This window comes from Rana temporaria, chromosome 2 (genome assembly GCF_905171775.1).
Source record: "Rana temporaria chromosome 2, aRanTem1.1, whole genome shotgun sequence".
In the NCBI taxonomy this organism is placed as follows: Eukaryota; Metazoa; Chordata; class Amphibia; order Anura; family Ranidae; genus Rana; species Rana temporaria.
Window position 1 is genome coordinate 60730119 of NC_053490.1, and position 15411 is coordinate 60745529.

Here is a 15411-nt window from a genome sequence, read left to right on the forward strand (position 1 = left end):
CAGGAAGAGCCGTCGATGGCTCTTCCTCACTCGCGTCTGACAGACGCGAGTAGAGGATAGCCGATCGGCGGCTCTCCTGACAGGGGGGGTTAGCGCTGATTGTTTATCAGCGCAGCCCCCCCTCGGATCGCCACACTGGACCACCAGGGATGCCCACCCTGGAGCACCAGGGTGGGCAAAAAAAAAAAAAAAAGTCAAAAAAAAAAAAAAAGTAAAAAAAAAATAAATAAAAAAAAAAAAGCATAAAGAAAAAAGATGCCAGTCAGTGCCCACAAATGGGCACTGACTGGCAACCTGGCAAAAATAAGTGCTGCCACCCCAGTGTCCATCAGCGCCACCCCAGTGTCCATCAGCGCCACCCCAGTGTCCATCAGTGCCACCCCACAGTGCCCATCCATGCCCAGTGCCCACCTATCAGTGCCCATCTGTGCCACCCATAAGTATCCATCAGTGCCGCCCATCTGTGCCGCTTATGAGTGCCCATCTGTGCCGCCCATGAGTGCCCAGTGCCGCCTATGTGTGCCCATCAGTGCCGCCTATGTGTGCCCATCAGTGCCGCCTATGTGTGCCCATCAGTGCCGCCTATGTGTGCCCATCAGTGCCGCCTATGTGTGCCCATCAGTGCCGCCTATGTGTGCCCATCAGTGTCGCATACCAGCGCCGCCAATCAGTGCCACCTCATCTGTGCCCGTCAGTACTACCTCATCGATGTCCATCAGTGCCATCTCATCGGTGCCCATTAGTGCCGCCATATCAGTGCCCGTAATTGAAAGAGAAAACTTATTTACAAAAAAATTAACAGAAAAAAATAAAAACGTAATTTTTTTTCCAAATTTTCAGCCTTTTTTTAGTTGTTGCGCAAAAAAAAAAAATCGCAGAGGTGATCGAATACCACCAAAAGAAAGCTCTATTTGTGGGGAAAAAAGGACGCCAATTTTGTTTGGGTACAGTGTAGCATGACCGCGCAATTGCCATTCAAAGTGCGACAGTGCTGAAAGCTGAAAATTGGCTTGGGCGGGAAGCTGCGTAAGTACCTGGTATGGAAGTGGTTAATCTCTGTATCACCTGGGTATACAGGTGAAACCCGAAAAATTAGAACATTGTGCAAAAGTTCATTTATTTCACTAATGCAACTTAAAAGGTGAAATATATGAGAGAGACTCATTACATGCAAAGCAAGATAGTTCAAGCCGTGATTTGTGATAATTGTGATGATTATGGCTTGCTTACAGCTCCTTAAAACCCCAAATCCACAATCTCAGGAAATTAGAATATTACATGCAATCAATAAAACAAGGATTGTACATAGTACAATATCGGACCTCTGAAAAGTAGAAGCATGCATATGTACCCAGTACTTGGTTTGGGCCCCTTTTGCAGCAATTACTGCCTCAATGTGGCGTGGCATGGAAGCCATCAGCCTGTGGCACTGCTGAGGTGTTATGGAAGACCAGGATGCTTCAATAGCGGCCTTCAGCTCTTCTGCATTGTTCGGTCTCATGTCTCTCATCTTTCTCTTGGCAATGCCCCATAGATTCTCTATGGGGCTAAAGTCAGGCAGTTTGCTGGCCAATCAAGCACAGTAATCCCACTGTGACTGAACCAGGTTTTGGTGCTTTTGGCAGTGTGGCCAGGTGCCAAGTCCTGCTGGAAATGAAGTCAGTATCCCCATAGAGCTTGTCTGCGGAAGGAAACATGAAGTGCTCTGAAATCTCCTAGACTTAATGAAGCACAGTGGACCAACACCAGCAGATGACATGGATCCCCAAATCATCACAGACTGTGGAAACTTCACACTGGACTTCAAGCATCTTGCAGTGTGTGCCTCTCCATTCTTCCTCCATACTCTGGGTCCTTGGTTCCAAATGAGATGCAAAATTTGCTCTCATCAGAAAAGAGGACTTTGGACCACTGAGCAACAGACCAGGTCTGTTTTTCTTTAGCCCAGGAAAGATGCTTCTGACGTTGTTTGTTGTTCAGGAGTGGCTTGACAAGAGGAATACGACATTTGAAGCCCATGTCCAGGATCCGTCTGTGTGTGGTGGCTCTTGATGCCCTGACTCCAGCCTCAGTCCACTCCTTGTGAAAGTCCCCAACACTTTTGATTGGCCTTTTCCTGACAATCCTCTCCAGGCTGCGGACATCCCTGCTGCTTGTGCACCTTTTTCTTCCACACTTTACCCTTCCACATAACTTTCTATTAATGTGCTTTGATACAGCACTTTGGGAACATCCAACTTCTTTTGCAATTACCTTTTGAGGTTTTCCCTCCATATGGAGGGCGTCAATGATGGTTTTCTGCACAATTGTCAGGTCAGCAGTCTTTCCCATGATTGTGATTCCTACTGAACCAGACTGAGAGACCATTTAGAGGCTCTGGAATCCTTTGCAGGTGTTATGGATTAAGTAGCCGATTAGAGTGGGAAACTTTGAGCCTAGAATATTGAACCTTTTCACATTATTCAAATTTTCTGAGATTGTGACTTTGGGGTTTTCATGAGCTGTAAGCCATAATCAGCAAAATTATAACAAATCACAGCTTGAACTATCTTGCTTTGCATGTAATGAGTCTATCTCATATTAGTTTCACCTTTTAAAGCGGGGTTCCACCCGCAATATTTGCTGCCGACTTTTAATAATGACACTTACCTGTCCTAGGCACCCGCGATGACGCCCCCCCGAGGCCAATCACTCAATCCTGGCAGCTCCTGGTGCCTCCATCCTTACTGAGGGAAACAGGCAGTGGAGCCTTGCGGCTTCACTGCCCATTTCCTACTGCGCATGCGCGAGTTGCGCGGCGCTTTTGTGAATGGGTGGCTCCTTTCGGAGATACACACAGTCCCCAGAAGGCAGCGCACCCCGTTCCCCAGAAGACAGTGCGGAATCGGACTAGGAAGAAGACCTGCCGCGGTATGGGAAGAGGCAGAATTAGGAACTTCCGCATAGCAACGGCCCTTTCTGGTAAGTAAAACATTTTTTTTTTTCAATTTTTTGTAGGATTTTGGTGCTTCTTGGGTGTAACTCCACTTTGAGTTGCATTAGTGAAATAAATGAACTTTTGCACGATATTCAAATTTTTCCAGTATCACCTGATGTGAGGGTTTACAACGACTTTAAATTTGTTGCAGTTTTTTCAGCAAAGCCTTCACCAGTTTTGGAACTAGACTAATTACATATGGCAATAGTCTTCTACACGATTACTAGATAGATGACTATCTGCTTGTTGGAAAATATTGTTGCTTTTCATCAAAGATCTTTATTTAATTTATGAATTTTACACATATATTCAGGTACATTGTTAAAAGATTTTATTTTTTATGGTACATTGTATTTTAGGTTTACACATACTCTGAACTATTCAAATAAAAAAAAGCTCTAAAAAATTAGAGTTAAATCCAAATGATAAGCACATAGGCAGTCACCAGATTGACAGTAAGACATGCCTACATGGTTAAAAACTTCCTTTACATTTCTCAAAAGAAAGATGGAAAATCTGAACGCTATATCAGCAGTTCCACTCTCTACAAGCCCTAAAACTCACTAATATGTCACATTGAGCTGCTCACGACCTACACAGAAAGACTATACCAACCTTGAAATATATGGGAGCCATCTCTCCTATTTCCTTAGGAAGAGGGATGCATTCATATACTAGATGCAAACGCTTCTTCAGGTTAATATTAGTTTCCAAAAACACGCAATCAAGTCCTTTCTCGGCAAACATCTTAACAAGTGCTTTACGGAACATCTAGAATGTAAAAAAAAAAGAAAAATAGGTGATCAGAGAAATCCATCCAATCAGAACTGTGAATCACTTTTCTATTCATTTTGCGTCCAGCTAGTGTGCAGTTCAGTTTCTGACACCTTGGCAAATTCTACTTTTGTATCCACCTCCAAACATACATACAACTGAATAGGTGAGGTTACTGAAGCATCCTGCAAGTTTTTTTTGCCATATTCAAACTTGACCAACCATGTGCAGAAGAAACATATACATACAGACCTAAACCTTTAGCCTACAGGGTCCTTGAAGACCGGGACATCTTCAATATGGACCATCAAGATTTTGTTATGGCAGGAAATGGCAGGGTTTATGTCTGGGAAAGAGCATTTCTTTAGGGTTTGGGAGGGATGAAGATATTTTCTGGGTGAGGCCAGAGAGATTTCAATTGATTGGGCCTCCTACATGACTGGGCACTCAGAATCAGATGAAGTACCATCCTTTTCTTCTTCCTCAGAAAGCACAGGTGCAGTCACAAAAAAATTAACTCTGGGGGAGAGCTTTTTGTGATCCCTGCTTTCTGACGGCTTTAATGGGCCTACAGCCTACCCATGAATTCAGAAGTAGAGGATACCTCTCTGGATAAACAGGAAGAGGTGGATGCTTCTAAAGGGAGCTATGGAGGCTTCTGAGGAGGACAGCAACTAGGATTGGGGGCAGCGCTCATGGCTATCACTAGTAGGACTGAGGGGAATGACACTTCCCTGGCTGAGTGTGTACTGGCTGCCCCCCCAGACCCCATTACCCTTGCATCTATGAATTGCCATGGCTCAGACTACAGAATGGTAACAAATTAAAAAACAAAATGCCCGTTTCCTGCCCTGGCAACCAGTGCCTCTGGATTAGCCCTAAGGGATGGGAGCATTCGGCACCCTGGGCCAGATTCACAGAGCGAGTACGCCGGCGTATCCACTGATATGCTGGTGTACTTTCAAATTTGCCGCGTTGTATCTTTAGTTTGAATCCTCAAACCAAGATACGACGGCTTCTGGCTTCAATCCGACAGGCGTACGGCTTCGTACGCCTTCGGATCGTAGGTGCAATACTTTGGCGCCCGCTGGGTGAAGTTTGCGTCGTTTTCCGCGTCGGGTATGCTAATTCGCTTTTTCCGTCGATCCACGAAGGTACGCGCGGCCGTTGCATTCTCTTACGTCGTCGCTAGTCGGCTTTTCCCGGCGTATAGTTAAAGCTGCTATTTTGCGGCGTATAGATAGACTTGCCATGTTAAAGTATGGGCGTCGTTCCCGCGTCAAATTTCGATTTTTTTTTTGCGCAAGTAGTCCGTGAACAGGGATGGGAGCAAGTCACGTCGAAGTTCAAAAAATGACGTCGTTGCGACGTCATTTCGCGCAAAGCATGGCGGGAATTTTAAAAACGGAGCATGCGCAGTTCAATCGGCGCGGGGACGCGCTTCATTTAAATGAATCACGCCCCCTACCCGCCGATTTGAATTACGCGCCGAGAGATACACTACGGCGCCGTAACTTAAGGCGCAAAATCTTCCTGGATTCGACTTAGAGCCAGGTAAGATACGGCGGTGTAGCGTATCTCTAATACGCTGCGCCTGGGTATTTCTATGTGAATCTGGCCCCTAGGTTTTAAAAAGTAACTCCACCTTTGTTGAGAAAAAAAAAACATTCCCCTCTGGGTGATCTGTGTACATTGCAAGGATTTTTCACAAACTTTGTTGCAGATTACAACCTTTTGTTATTCTAAAGAAATAGATATTTGTTTGTGTTCATGTGCAACGTGAATGGGCATAACTGTATAATCATTAGTCAGCTGCTGCACTTGCAGGGTTCTAGTGATGAAAGTGGCAGGGACGGCATCCCTTTAGACACAATTTCCCTTTGGAAGTATCTCAACCAAAGATGACATTTTTATTGCAAGGGATGCCCAAAATCTAACTTGTATCTTAGTGCAGACTTCTGTGATAATCAGTGAGCCAATCACACAAGCAGGAAATAACATTTTTGGGGGGCATTACGTACACCAGCTGTGTACAGGAGCCTAGAGGCTGCCCTATTGCATTGTATTTTATAGGAACTAACAGTGCTGCAGATTGAAAAGGTACCGGTAATTTTTTTTTGTATCCACTCCTCATACCCCATACCCTCCTCCTCCCCTCCAGGCTCCCTCCTCTTCTTTTATTCTTCCACAGGTAATATATTTTCTACCTACTCGACATATCAATATTTATATACATTTTTAATCTCCTGTATCACACATTTCCAAGTACTTCTCGGATTTCTTTAAAATCCAGCCATTTTCACAGATTTCATTATATCTTTCTATTTGATCTTCCCCTTTGTGTATAGTTCTTTCAATGGAACAAATCTGGAAAAATTTTAGTATCCATTCCCTCATGTTTGGGGATTTTGTTCACCAATATGTGGGTATCAAACCCTTAGCTACATTTAACCACTTAACCACTTAAGCCCCGGACCAATATGCTGCTAAATGCCCAGAGGCGTTTTTACAATTCGGCACTGCGTCGCTTTAACAGACAATTGCGTGGTCGTGCGACGTGGCTCCCAAACAAAATTTGCGTCCTTTTCTTCCCACAAATAGAGCTTTTTTTTTATGGTATTTGATTGCCTCTGCGATTTTTATTTTTTGCGCTATAAACAAAAATAGAGCAACATTTTTGAAAAAAAAAACAATATTTTTTACTTTTTGTTATAAGAAAAATTGAATAAACTAAATTTTAGTCAAACATTTAGGCCAAAATGTTTTCAGCCACATGTCTTTAGTAAAAAAAAATCCCAATAAAAAAAAAATTAGCTTCCTAGCGGCAACAGTGACACTAATACAGCGATCAGAAAAATGATCGCTTAGTGACTCTGGCAATAGGGAGTGAAAGGGTTAACTAGGGCGGTGATCAAGGGGTTAAAACTTTATTGGGGGGGGGTACGGGGCTACCCTGGACCTAACACTAACTGCCTGTCACACTAACACTAAATGCAGTGATCAGTACATATATGATCACTGCATTCAGTGACAGTGTGACAGGGAGGTGGGGGGGGGGGGGTGATCGGAAGGGGTTAAATGTGCCTATGTGTGTGGTGTCAGTGTAGTGTTAGGTGCGACTCTTCTCTCATCTCGGCGGTTTGAAAATACCGCCGAGATGAGAGCTGCATCACTTCCTCTGCCTAGGTTTACATTTTACAGGCAGAGGAAGTGACACGGCGGCGGCTCACGGGATTGGCTGGAAGCGATCACGAGAGGGCAGACGGAAACGAACAGCCGCCCCCTCGAGTCGGATCGCTCGGTAAGGTAAGCCGCCCGCAGCGGAGGGGGTCCCGATTGGACCCCCGACCCGCTAGAAGGCAAGGACGTATATATATACGCCCTTCTGCCTGTCCGTGCCATTTTGCGGACGTATATAGTCGTGCGGCGGGCGTTAAGCGGATAAGGACCGCCTCCTGCACATATACGTCGGCAGAATGGCACGACTGGGCACAGGTACGTACATGTACTTTGCCTTTAAAAACCCAGCCGTGGGTCGCACGCGACCCGGTCTGAAGCTCCGTGACCGCTGGACCCACCGAGCCGATCGCCGCCGGTGTCCCGCGATCGGTCACAGGAGCTGAAGAACGGGAAGAGGTGTGTTTAAACACACCTTCTCCGTTCTTCACAGTGGCAGTGTCATTGTTTGTCTGTTCCCTGATATAGGGAAAGACGATCAATGACGTCACACATCCAGCCCCGCCCCCCTACAGTTAGAAACACATGAGGTCACACTTAACCCATACAGCGCCACCTAGTGGTTAACGCCTAAACTGCAATTGTCATTTTCACAGTAATCAATGCCTTTTTATAGCACTTTTTGCTGTGAAAATGACGATGGTCCCAAAAATGTGTCAAAATTGTCCCATGTGTCCGCCATAATGTCGCAGTCACGAAAAAAAAAAAACGCTGATCGCCGCCATTAGTATTAAAAAAAAATTATTCATAAAAATTACATAAATACTATCCCCTATTTTGTAAACGCTATACATTTTGTGCAAACCAATCGTTAAACACTTATTGCTATTTTTTTTACCAAAAATAGGTAGAAGAATACGTATCGACCTAAACTGAGGAAAAAACTATATATATATATATATATATATATATATATATATATATATATATATATATATATATATATATATATATATGTATCTTTTTTGGGGATATTTATTATAGCAAAAAGTAAAAAATATTGCATTTTTTTCAAAATTGACGCTTTATTTTTGTTTATAGTGCAAAAACTAAAAACCACAGAGGTGATCAAATACCACCAAAAGAAAGCTCTATTTGTGGGGAAAAAAGACGCCAATTTTGTTTGGGAGCCACGTCGCACGACTGCGCAATTGTCAGTTAAAGCGACGCAGTGCCGAATCGCAAAAAGGGGCAAGGTCCTTAACCTGTATATTGGTCCGGGTCTTAGGTGGTTAACAGGTGTGGTATCAAGGCTCTCCCTATATTGTGCTATAACAGTTTGGGAAAAGGTATTTTTTTTATAACATTCAATTACAATATGAGTTGTGTAGCATTTGTATATGTTATATATTATTATTATTTGGTATTTATTTTTTTCCCCATGAAAGGGGAGTTACTCTGCCACCTTATGGGAAAGAGGGAAAAGTTGCAAAAAGTAAATCAGATAGCGGTATGCATCTCTCAGCTATCCGTCACTTAGAGACTCCAGCAAAAAAACGAGGCTTGCTGGGAGGTGGTGGGGTGGTCCTTACAGGCGTGCTTGCCAGTGCCCAAGGCAGTAGTAAATAACTCAGCAGCTGATGACTGATTCTGTACCCTGTGATGTATAATTAAGAAAGGTGCCATTTGCTTAGGCACTTCAGAATACAGACATGCAGCACTAAAGGGATCAATCACTGTAGAAAAAATATGGGCTGATGGCTTATGTGGTCATCTACTAGATGTAGCTATTAGCTCATACATTCATAGTGTTACTAAACCCAGGACCCTGCATTCACTATATCTGGTCTCCCACAGTGCATAGAACATGGAAATGCAATAGTTTTAGTAAATCTTAACTGATAAATACTTTTTCTCATCAGCAGTATGTAGTAGTCTTGTGAATTCTATCAGTGTTTGGTTAAAGCATGTAGAACTAGTTTTCATTCTGCTCTGACTGTCCTATGAGGCTGCAAGACTCCTGATCTCCTGTCTGGACAGTGCCGATTGGCCCTGTACTGATCAGATGCACCCTCCCAAGGAAAAAAAAAAAACTCTTTAGCAATACACATGGAACTGAGCATGTGCAGCTTGCGCCTCAAGTATGTCATCCAGTTGTGGGCACCAGTCCTCAGGAGGTATGTGCTGGAACCTGAGAGAGTCCAGAGAAGGGCAACAAATTAAGGGTCTGGAGGATCTCAGCTATGGTGGAAAGACTACAAGCATTGAACTTATTCTCTCTGGAGGGGAGATGCTTAAGAGGGGATACGATATCAATGTACAAAAACTTTACTGGTGACCCTAGCATAGGGAACAAACTTTTCAGTAAAAGGGAATTTAAAAAGACACGCGGCCATTCACTAAAATTAGAAGAGAAGTGGTATAACCTTAAACTGTGTAGAGGGTTCTTTACTGTCAGAGCGGTAAGGATGTGCAATTCTCTTCCACAAGCAGTGGAATCAGCGGGGAGCATCGATAATAAAAAAAAAAAAAATACTAGATGGTTATCTTAACGATCACAACATGCAGGGGAATACAATGTGCTATTAACCACTTAAGCCCCGGACCATATTGCTGGTCAAAGACCAGAGCACTTTTTGCGATTCGGCACTGCGTCACTTTAACTGACAATTGCGCGGTCGTGCGACGTGGCTCCCAAACAAAATTGGCGTCCTTTTTTCCCCACAAATAGAGCTTTCTTTTGGTGGTATTTGATCACCTCTGCGGTTTTTAGTTTTTGCGCTATAAACAAAAATAGAGCGACAATTTTGAAAAAAAAATGAATATTTTTTACTTTTTACCATAATAAATATCCCCCAAAATTATATATACCGTATTTATTGGCGTATATCGCGCACTATTTCCCCCTTAAAATAAGGGGAAAATTGTGGGTGCGCGATATACGCCGATAGCCGCTTCCCGCGCTCAGTTTGAAATCCTGCGCCGACATATACGGAGTGCAGTACACTCGGGTACATACGGCTAGGCTCGGCTTCGCTCGTGCTCACGCATAAACGTCACAGAGCGTGAGCGCGAGCGAAGCCGAGCCTTGCCGAATGTACTGCACTCGGTATATGTCGGCGGAGGCGTTCGAACTGAGCGCGGGAAGCGGGGACTCGACTTGAGGCGCGCGCTGGAGAAGTCGGAAGGACACCATCGAGGCCGCAGACGGACGCCGGACTGGACGATGGACGCTGGGAAGACATCAAAACTGTAAGTAATAAAATATTAAACATTTTTTTTTACAGAAAATTCAGGGGCAACTTTAGGGGTGCGCGGTATACGCGGGAGCGCGTTATACCGCGATAAATACGGTAACATTTTTTTTCCCTCAGTTTAGGCTGATACATATTCTTCTACATATTTTTCGTAAAAAAAAACGCAATAGGCGTTTGGTTTGCGCAAAAATTATAGCGTTTACAAATTAGGGGGTAGTTTTATGGCATTTTTATTAATATTTTTTTTTTTTACTAGTAATGGCGGCGATCAGCGATTTTTTCCGGTACTGCGACATTATGGCGGACACTTTAGACGCATTTTTGGGACCATTGGCATTTTTATAGCGATCAGTGCTATAAAAATGCATTGATTACTATAAAAATGCCACTGGCAGTGAAGGGGGTTAACACTAGGGGGCGGGGAAGGGGTTAAGTATGTTCCCTGGGTGTGTTCTAACTGTAGGGGGGGTGGACTCACTAGGGGAAATGACTGATCGCTGTTTATACATTGTATGAACAGACAGTCAGGCATTTCTCCCCTGACAGGACCGGGAGCTGTGTGTTTACTTTTAGTGGTTCTTGACTAATCTAGATAATAAAAGTTACGTTAAAAATAGAAGAGAGAGTATTTTTTTTAAATGTTTGCAGCCATGCAGAACAGAATTGAATATTGTTTGTTGATGCTTATATCCCTTGTGCTAGGTTTACTAATCCCACAATGATTAAATCATATTTACCTGAAGTCATGTAAACTTCCCCAGAGGAGAGTTAAACATTTGGATAACCTGAGACTCTAGTGAGCTTACCACAGGATTTGCTCTCAATGCATGAGTCTGAGCAGTAACCCAATAACAGGATCACTGCATAATTCTGTGTTCCTGCCAGTATTTACTACTGTAAGCACAACATCAAACGATTAGCATTGTGGAACTGGTAAATAGGCCAAACTTGGAATATAGAAAACTCTGCAGCTCTGTCTAAATCATAGCAAGGAGCATGGAAGCACAGTTTTTTTAAATATAAAATATTCACATACCTATTCACATACCCCAATGCTCACTCATCCCACTTCTCTACTTAACCGCCGGTCCTCTCTCCCGATTTCGTGGCTTGGCAAGGTTCATACGTTGCTTCCAAAAATATATTTATTTTGGTTACTCCCCATTCCTATCCCAGCACATTTCCTTCGTAAATGCAGCGTTGAATTTCGCATTTCATCTGGGGTATAATATGACCCCGTCTCCCCAGTCCCAAGACCCTTCTCCCTAAACTCTAAGGCCTCGTACAGACGAGCAAACATGTACGATGAAAACGGTCCGCCAGACCGTTTTCAGCGTACATGTCTGCCCGGAGATTTCTGTATGATGGCTGTACTCACCATCATACAGAAATCCGCGCTTACTCGATACGCGGCGACAAGGCCGCGCCGTCGCCGCGACGATGTGCGCGGTCCTGGCAGTTCAATGCTTCCACGCATGCGTCGAAGTCATTCGACGCATGCGAGGGATGGCGGCCGCTCGGACATGTACGGTAGGTCTGTACAGATGACCGAACATTCCAGCGGGCATGTTTCTAAACATGTTTAGAAATATTTTCCCGCTCGAAAAAGGCCCGGCGGGCAAATGTACGCTGGAATCCTGTCCGCTTGGCTGTACAGACGACCGAACATGTCTGCTGAAACTGGTCCGTGGACCAGTTTCAGCAGACATGTTCGGTCGTCTGTATGGGGCCTAAGGAGGTCTAGTCCTCTCGCATGTAGCAAAATAATACCAAGCAGCACAGCTCACAATCCTGCTCATGAAAACGTCCCTATGGATCAGCCTCGAATCAGTGGATTGTGATTCTCTTTCGGTTGCTAATTACCTACAACCCTTAGACCGTAAAAATCACTCCAATCCAATCACAGCACACTCCCTAACACTGTGGGATAAACTGTGGATGCCCCCCTCCCCCGTATGTTTTAATCCCCCCACAAACCATTGCAATCCTATCTTAAGAACCCATATTTTTACCCGGCAATAGCCCAGCCCCCTGTCCCCTCCTCGATTCAAGCCTGGTGTTCGGTTGGTCTTCTGCGCCTCCATGATTATACCACCAACTCTGCCTTCAAAACTTTTCCTATCCTTCAGGAACTGAATAATCTGCCCAATTCATGAATGAATGAATGACTTGTATAGCGCAACGCATGCAAACTGAATCGCCTCTGGGCGCTTTTTCCAGCCAGTATCTGCTTGGCTGGTGCGGTCATTTTTACCCTGTAGGATCATGACACGCTAGGGACACACAGTCATACACACATATATACATATACACTGGGCCAATTTTTTTTTTTGGACGAGATCCAATTTACCTAACAGCATGTCTTTGGAGTGTGGCAGGAAACCGGAGTACCCGGAGGAAACCCACGCAGACACAGGGAGAACATGCAAACTCCAGGCAGATGGTGTCGTGGTTGGGATTCAAACCAGCGAACCTTTTGCTGCTAGGCGAAAGTGCTACTCACTGCACCACTGTGCTGCCTGCCTGTAATTCAGGACAATTACATTCATTTTTAATTGTACAAATACAACATTTCTTTGCTCCATCTCTCACCACACCCAACTGTCTTTGAACATGCCAGAAAGATCCCCAGGCCTCATTTCACAACTCTGTCACCAATTGTTGAATATGCCGGATTCCCCTCCACCAACTTGCATGTCCCACTGGGAATGCGACCTGATGACCACCCCAGAACAAATATGGTCAGAGGTTTGGGCTGCTACCAAATTCTCAGTTCAGAATAAGTTGCCTTAGGAGGCGAATTATAAAGTCCTTACTTACTGGTATCTGGTTTCCGCTAGGCTTGCCAAATATATATCCAATTATTCACCCAAATGCTTTTGTGGTTGTGATGAAATACGTACCCATCTCCATATCTGGTGGACCTGCCCCGCAGTACAATGCTTTTAAGTTGAGATATATTAGATCATATCCTCTCTAATGGCTACAGAACTGCCTCCAGATCCCCTCTCGGCTCTTCTGAATATACAACCCGACAACTTAACATGAGTTGAACACAAACTATTCCTCCAGGTAACCACAGCTGCCAAGCAGACCATTGCGAAAGCCTAGAAAACTAGCTCTCTTAACCACTTAAGCCCCGGACCAATATGCTGCCTAAAGACCCAAGGTGTTTTTACAGTTCGGGACTGCGTCGCTTTAACAGACAATTGCGTGGTCGTGCGACGTGGCTCCCAAACAAAATTGGCGTCCCTTTTTCCCCACAAATAGAGCTTTCTTTTGGTGGTATTTGATCACCTCTGCGGTTTTTATTTTTTGCGCTATAAACAAAAATAGAGCGACAATTGTGAAAAAAATGTGCTATAATAAATATCCCCCAAAAACATATATAAAAATATATTTTTTCCTCAGTTTAGGCCGATACGTATTCTTCTACCTATTTTTGGTAAAAAAAATCGCAATAAGCTTTTATCGATTGGTTTGCGCAAAATTTATAGCGTTTACAAAATAGGGGATAGTTTTATTGCATTTTTATTATTATTTTTTTTTTACTACTAATGGCGGCGATCAGCGATTTTTTTCGTGACTGCGACATTATGGCGGACACTTCGAACAATTTTGACACATTTTTGGGACCATTGTCATTTTCACAGCAAAAAATGCATTTAAATTGCATTCTTTATTGTGAAAATGACAGTTGCAGTTTGGGAGTTAACCACAGGTGGCGCTGTAGGATTTAGTGTACACTTAGTGTGTGTTTACAACTGTAGGGGGGTGTGGCTGTAGGAATGACGTCATCGATCGAGTCTCCCCTATAAAGGGGATCACTCGATCGATGCAGCGCCATAGTGAAGCACGGGGAAGCCGTGTTTACATACGGCTCTCCCCGTTCTTCAGCTCCCCGAGGGAACCCGACCGCCGCGTGTAGCGTCCCGATCGGACCCACGTCTAGGCAGGCACGTACAGGTACGTTGATGTGCCTGTCCATGCCATTCTGCCGAAAGTAATTGTACATGCGGCGGTCGGGAAGTGGTTAACATTGTGGAAACTAAAAACAGAATCACGAAGGCTATAATCCATGCCAAATTGGAGGCGATCATACTGGATAGGATTGATTACACCAAATTGTGGCAACCCTAGATACACCATTTTCTCCCCCCAGAATATGACACCCTATTACTGCCGTGATGTCCCCTAGGCTCTACCCTCGAAATCGATCTGACCATCTTATTGACAAACCTATGGGCTAGAACTCCAGACCCCCTCTACCCCCTCCTCTTATTTTTTCTATCCCTATTGCTTTTTTCTTTTGTCCAGGCACTATTTTGACTAGGCCATTCAGAAACTTGTACTGTACATACAGGATGCAAGTTGCACCAACAGTGCTACTATAGACTACCATGAATTGAGCAGATGTTGGATCTCTACCACTAGGCACCCTATTAGCGTAAAACATATTTAACCCACTGTGAGATCCTATAGCTACCTAAGTAATGAGATCCTCTGCCCCTGACAAGCAATGTCTTGTATTGCCTGGCAGTTCTGAATACCTTATCGCACCCCCAGTTCTAAATTGTTTACACTTTGTTGTGCATCTTGCCTTGTACAATTTGTTGTTGCTCTTGTATATCTCACAATGGGTTCTCAACCTATATTATATAAAACCTTCTTTCCTAAAAATAATATGAACAAGAAAATATTCACATACACCGACCAGCCATAACATTATGACCACTGACAGGTAAAGTGAATAGCATTGATTATCTTGTGACAATGGCACTTGACTTTGACAAGGGCCAGATTGTAATGGCTAGACGACTGGGTCATAGCATTTCCAAACCTGCAGCTCTTGTGGGATGTTCCCGGTCTGCAGTAGTCAGGAGCTACCAAAAGAAGTTTAAAGGAGGAAACCCAAAGAAGGAAAACCAAAGAACTGGCAACGGGGTCATGGGCAGCCAAGGCTAACTGATGCACATGGCAAGCGAAAAAAGGTATATAGTCGCGCTAAATACTTAAATGAATGAGTTGAAACAAAACATGTGCATATTCCAAAGACAATTAAAAAAAATGATCATTGAATAGTAATTGTGAATAAATTATAAAAGTGAAAAAATTAATCCCCATACAAAATATGATGATTGGATAAACATAGATGTGAAAGTCCAATAGATGTGAAAGTCCATATGACAAGTGAACAATTAAGTTCTCATCCTTAGCCAAATAGGA

At 43.8% G+C, this 15411-nt stretch overlaps 1 protein-coding gene across 1 annotated transcript in view; it reads right to left on the reverse strand.

The window, feature by feature from the left end:
* The window catches only part of CWF19L2 (CWF19 like cell cycle control factor 2), a 239923-nt gene that overhangs the window by 27942 nt on the left and 196570 nt on the right, over positions 1-15411 (reverse strand). Inside the window, exon 15 of the mRNA XM_040340244.1 lies at positions 3593-3748. Within this exon, the coding sequence (XP_040196178.1) occupies positions 3593-3748 (156 nt within the window). The remainder of the gene's footprint in view (positions 1-3592; positions 3749-15411) is intronic.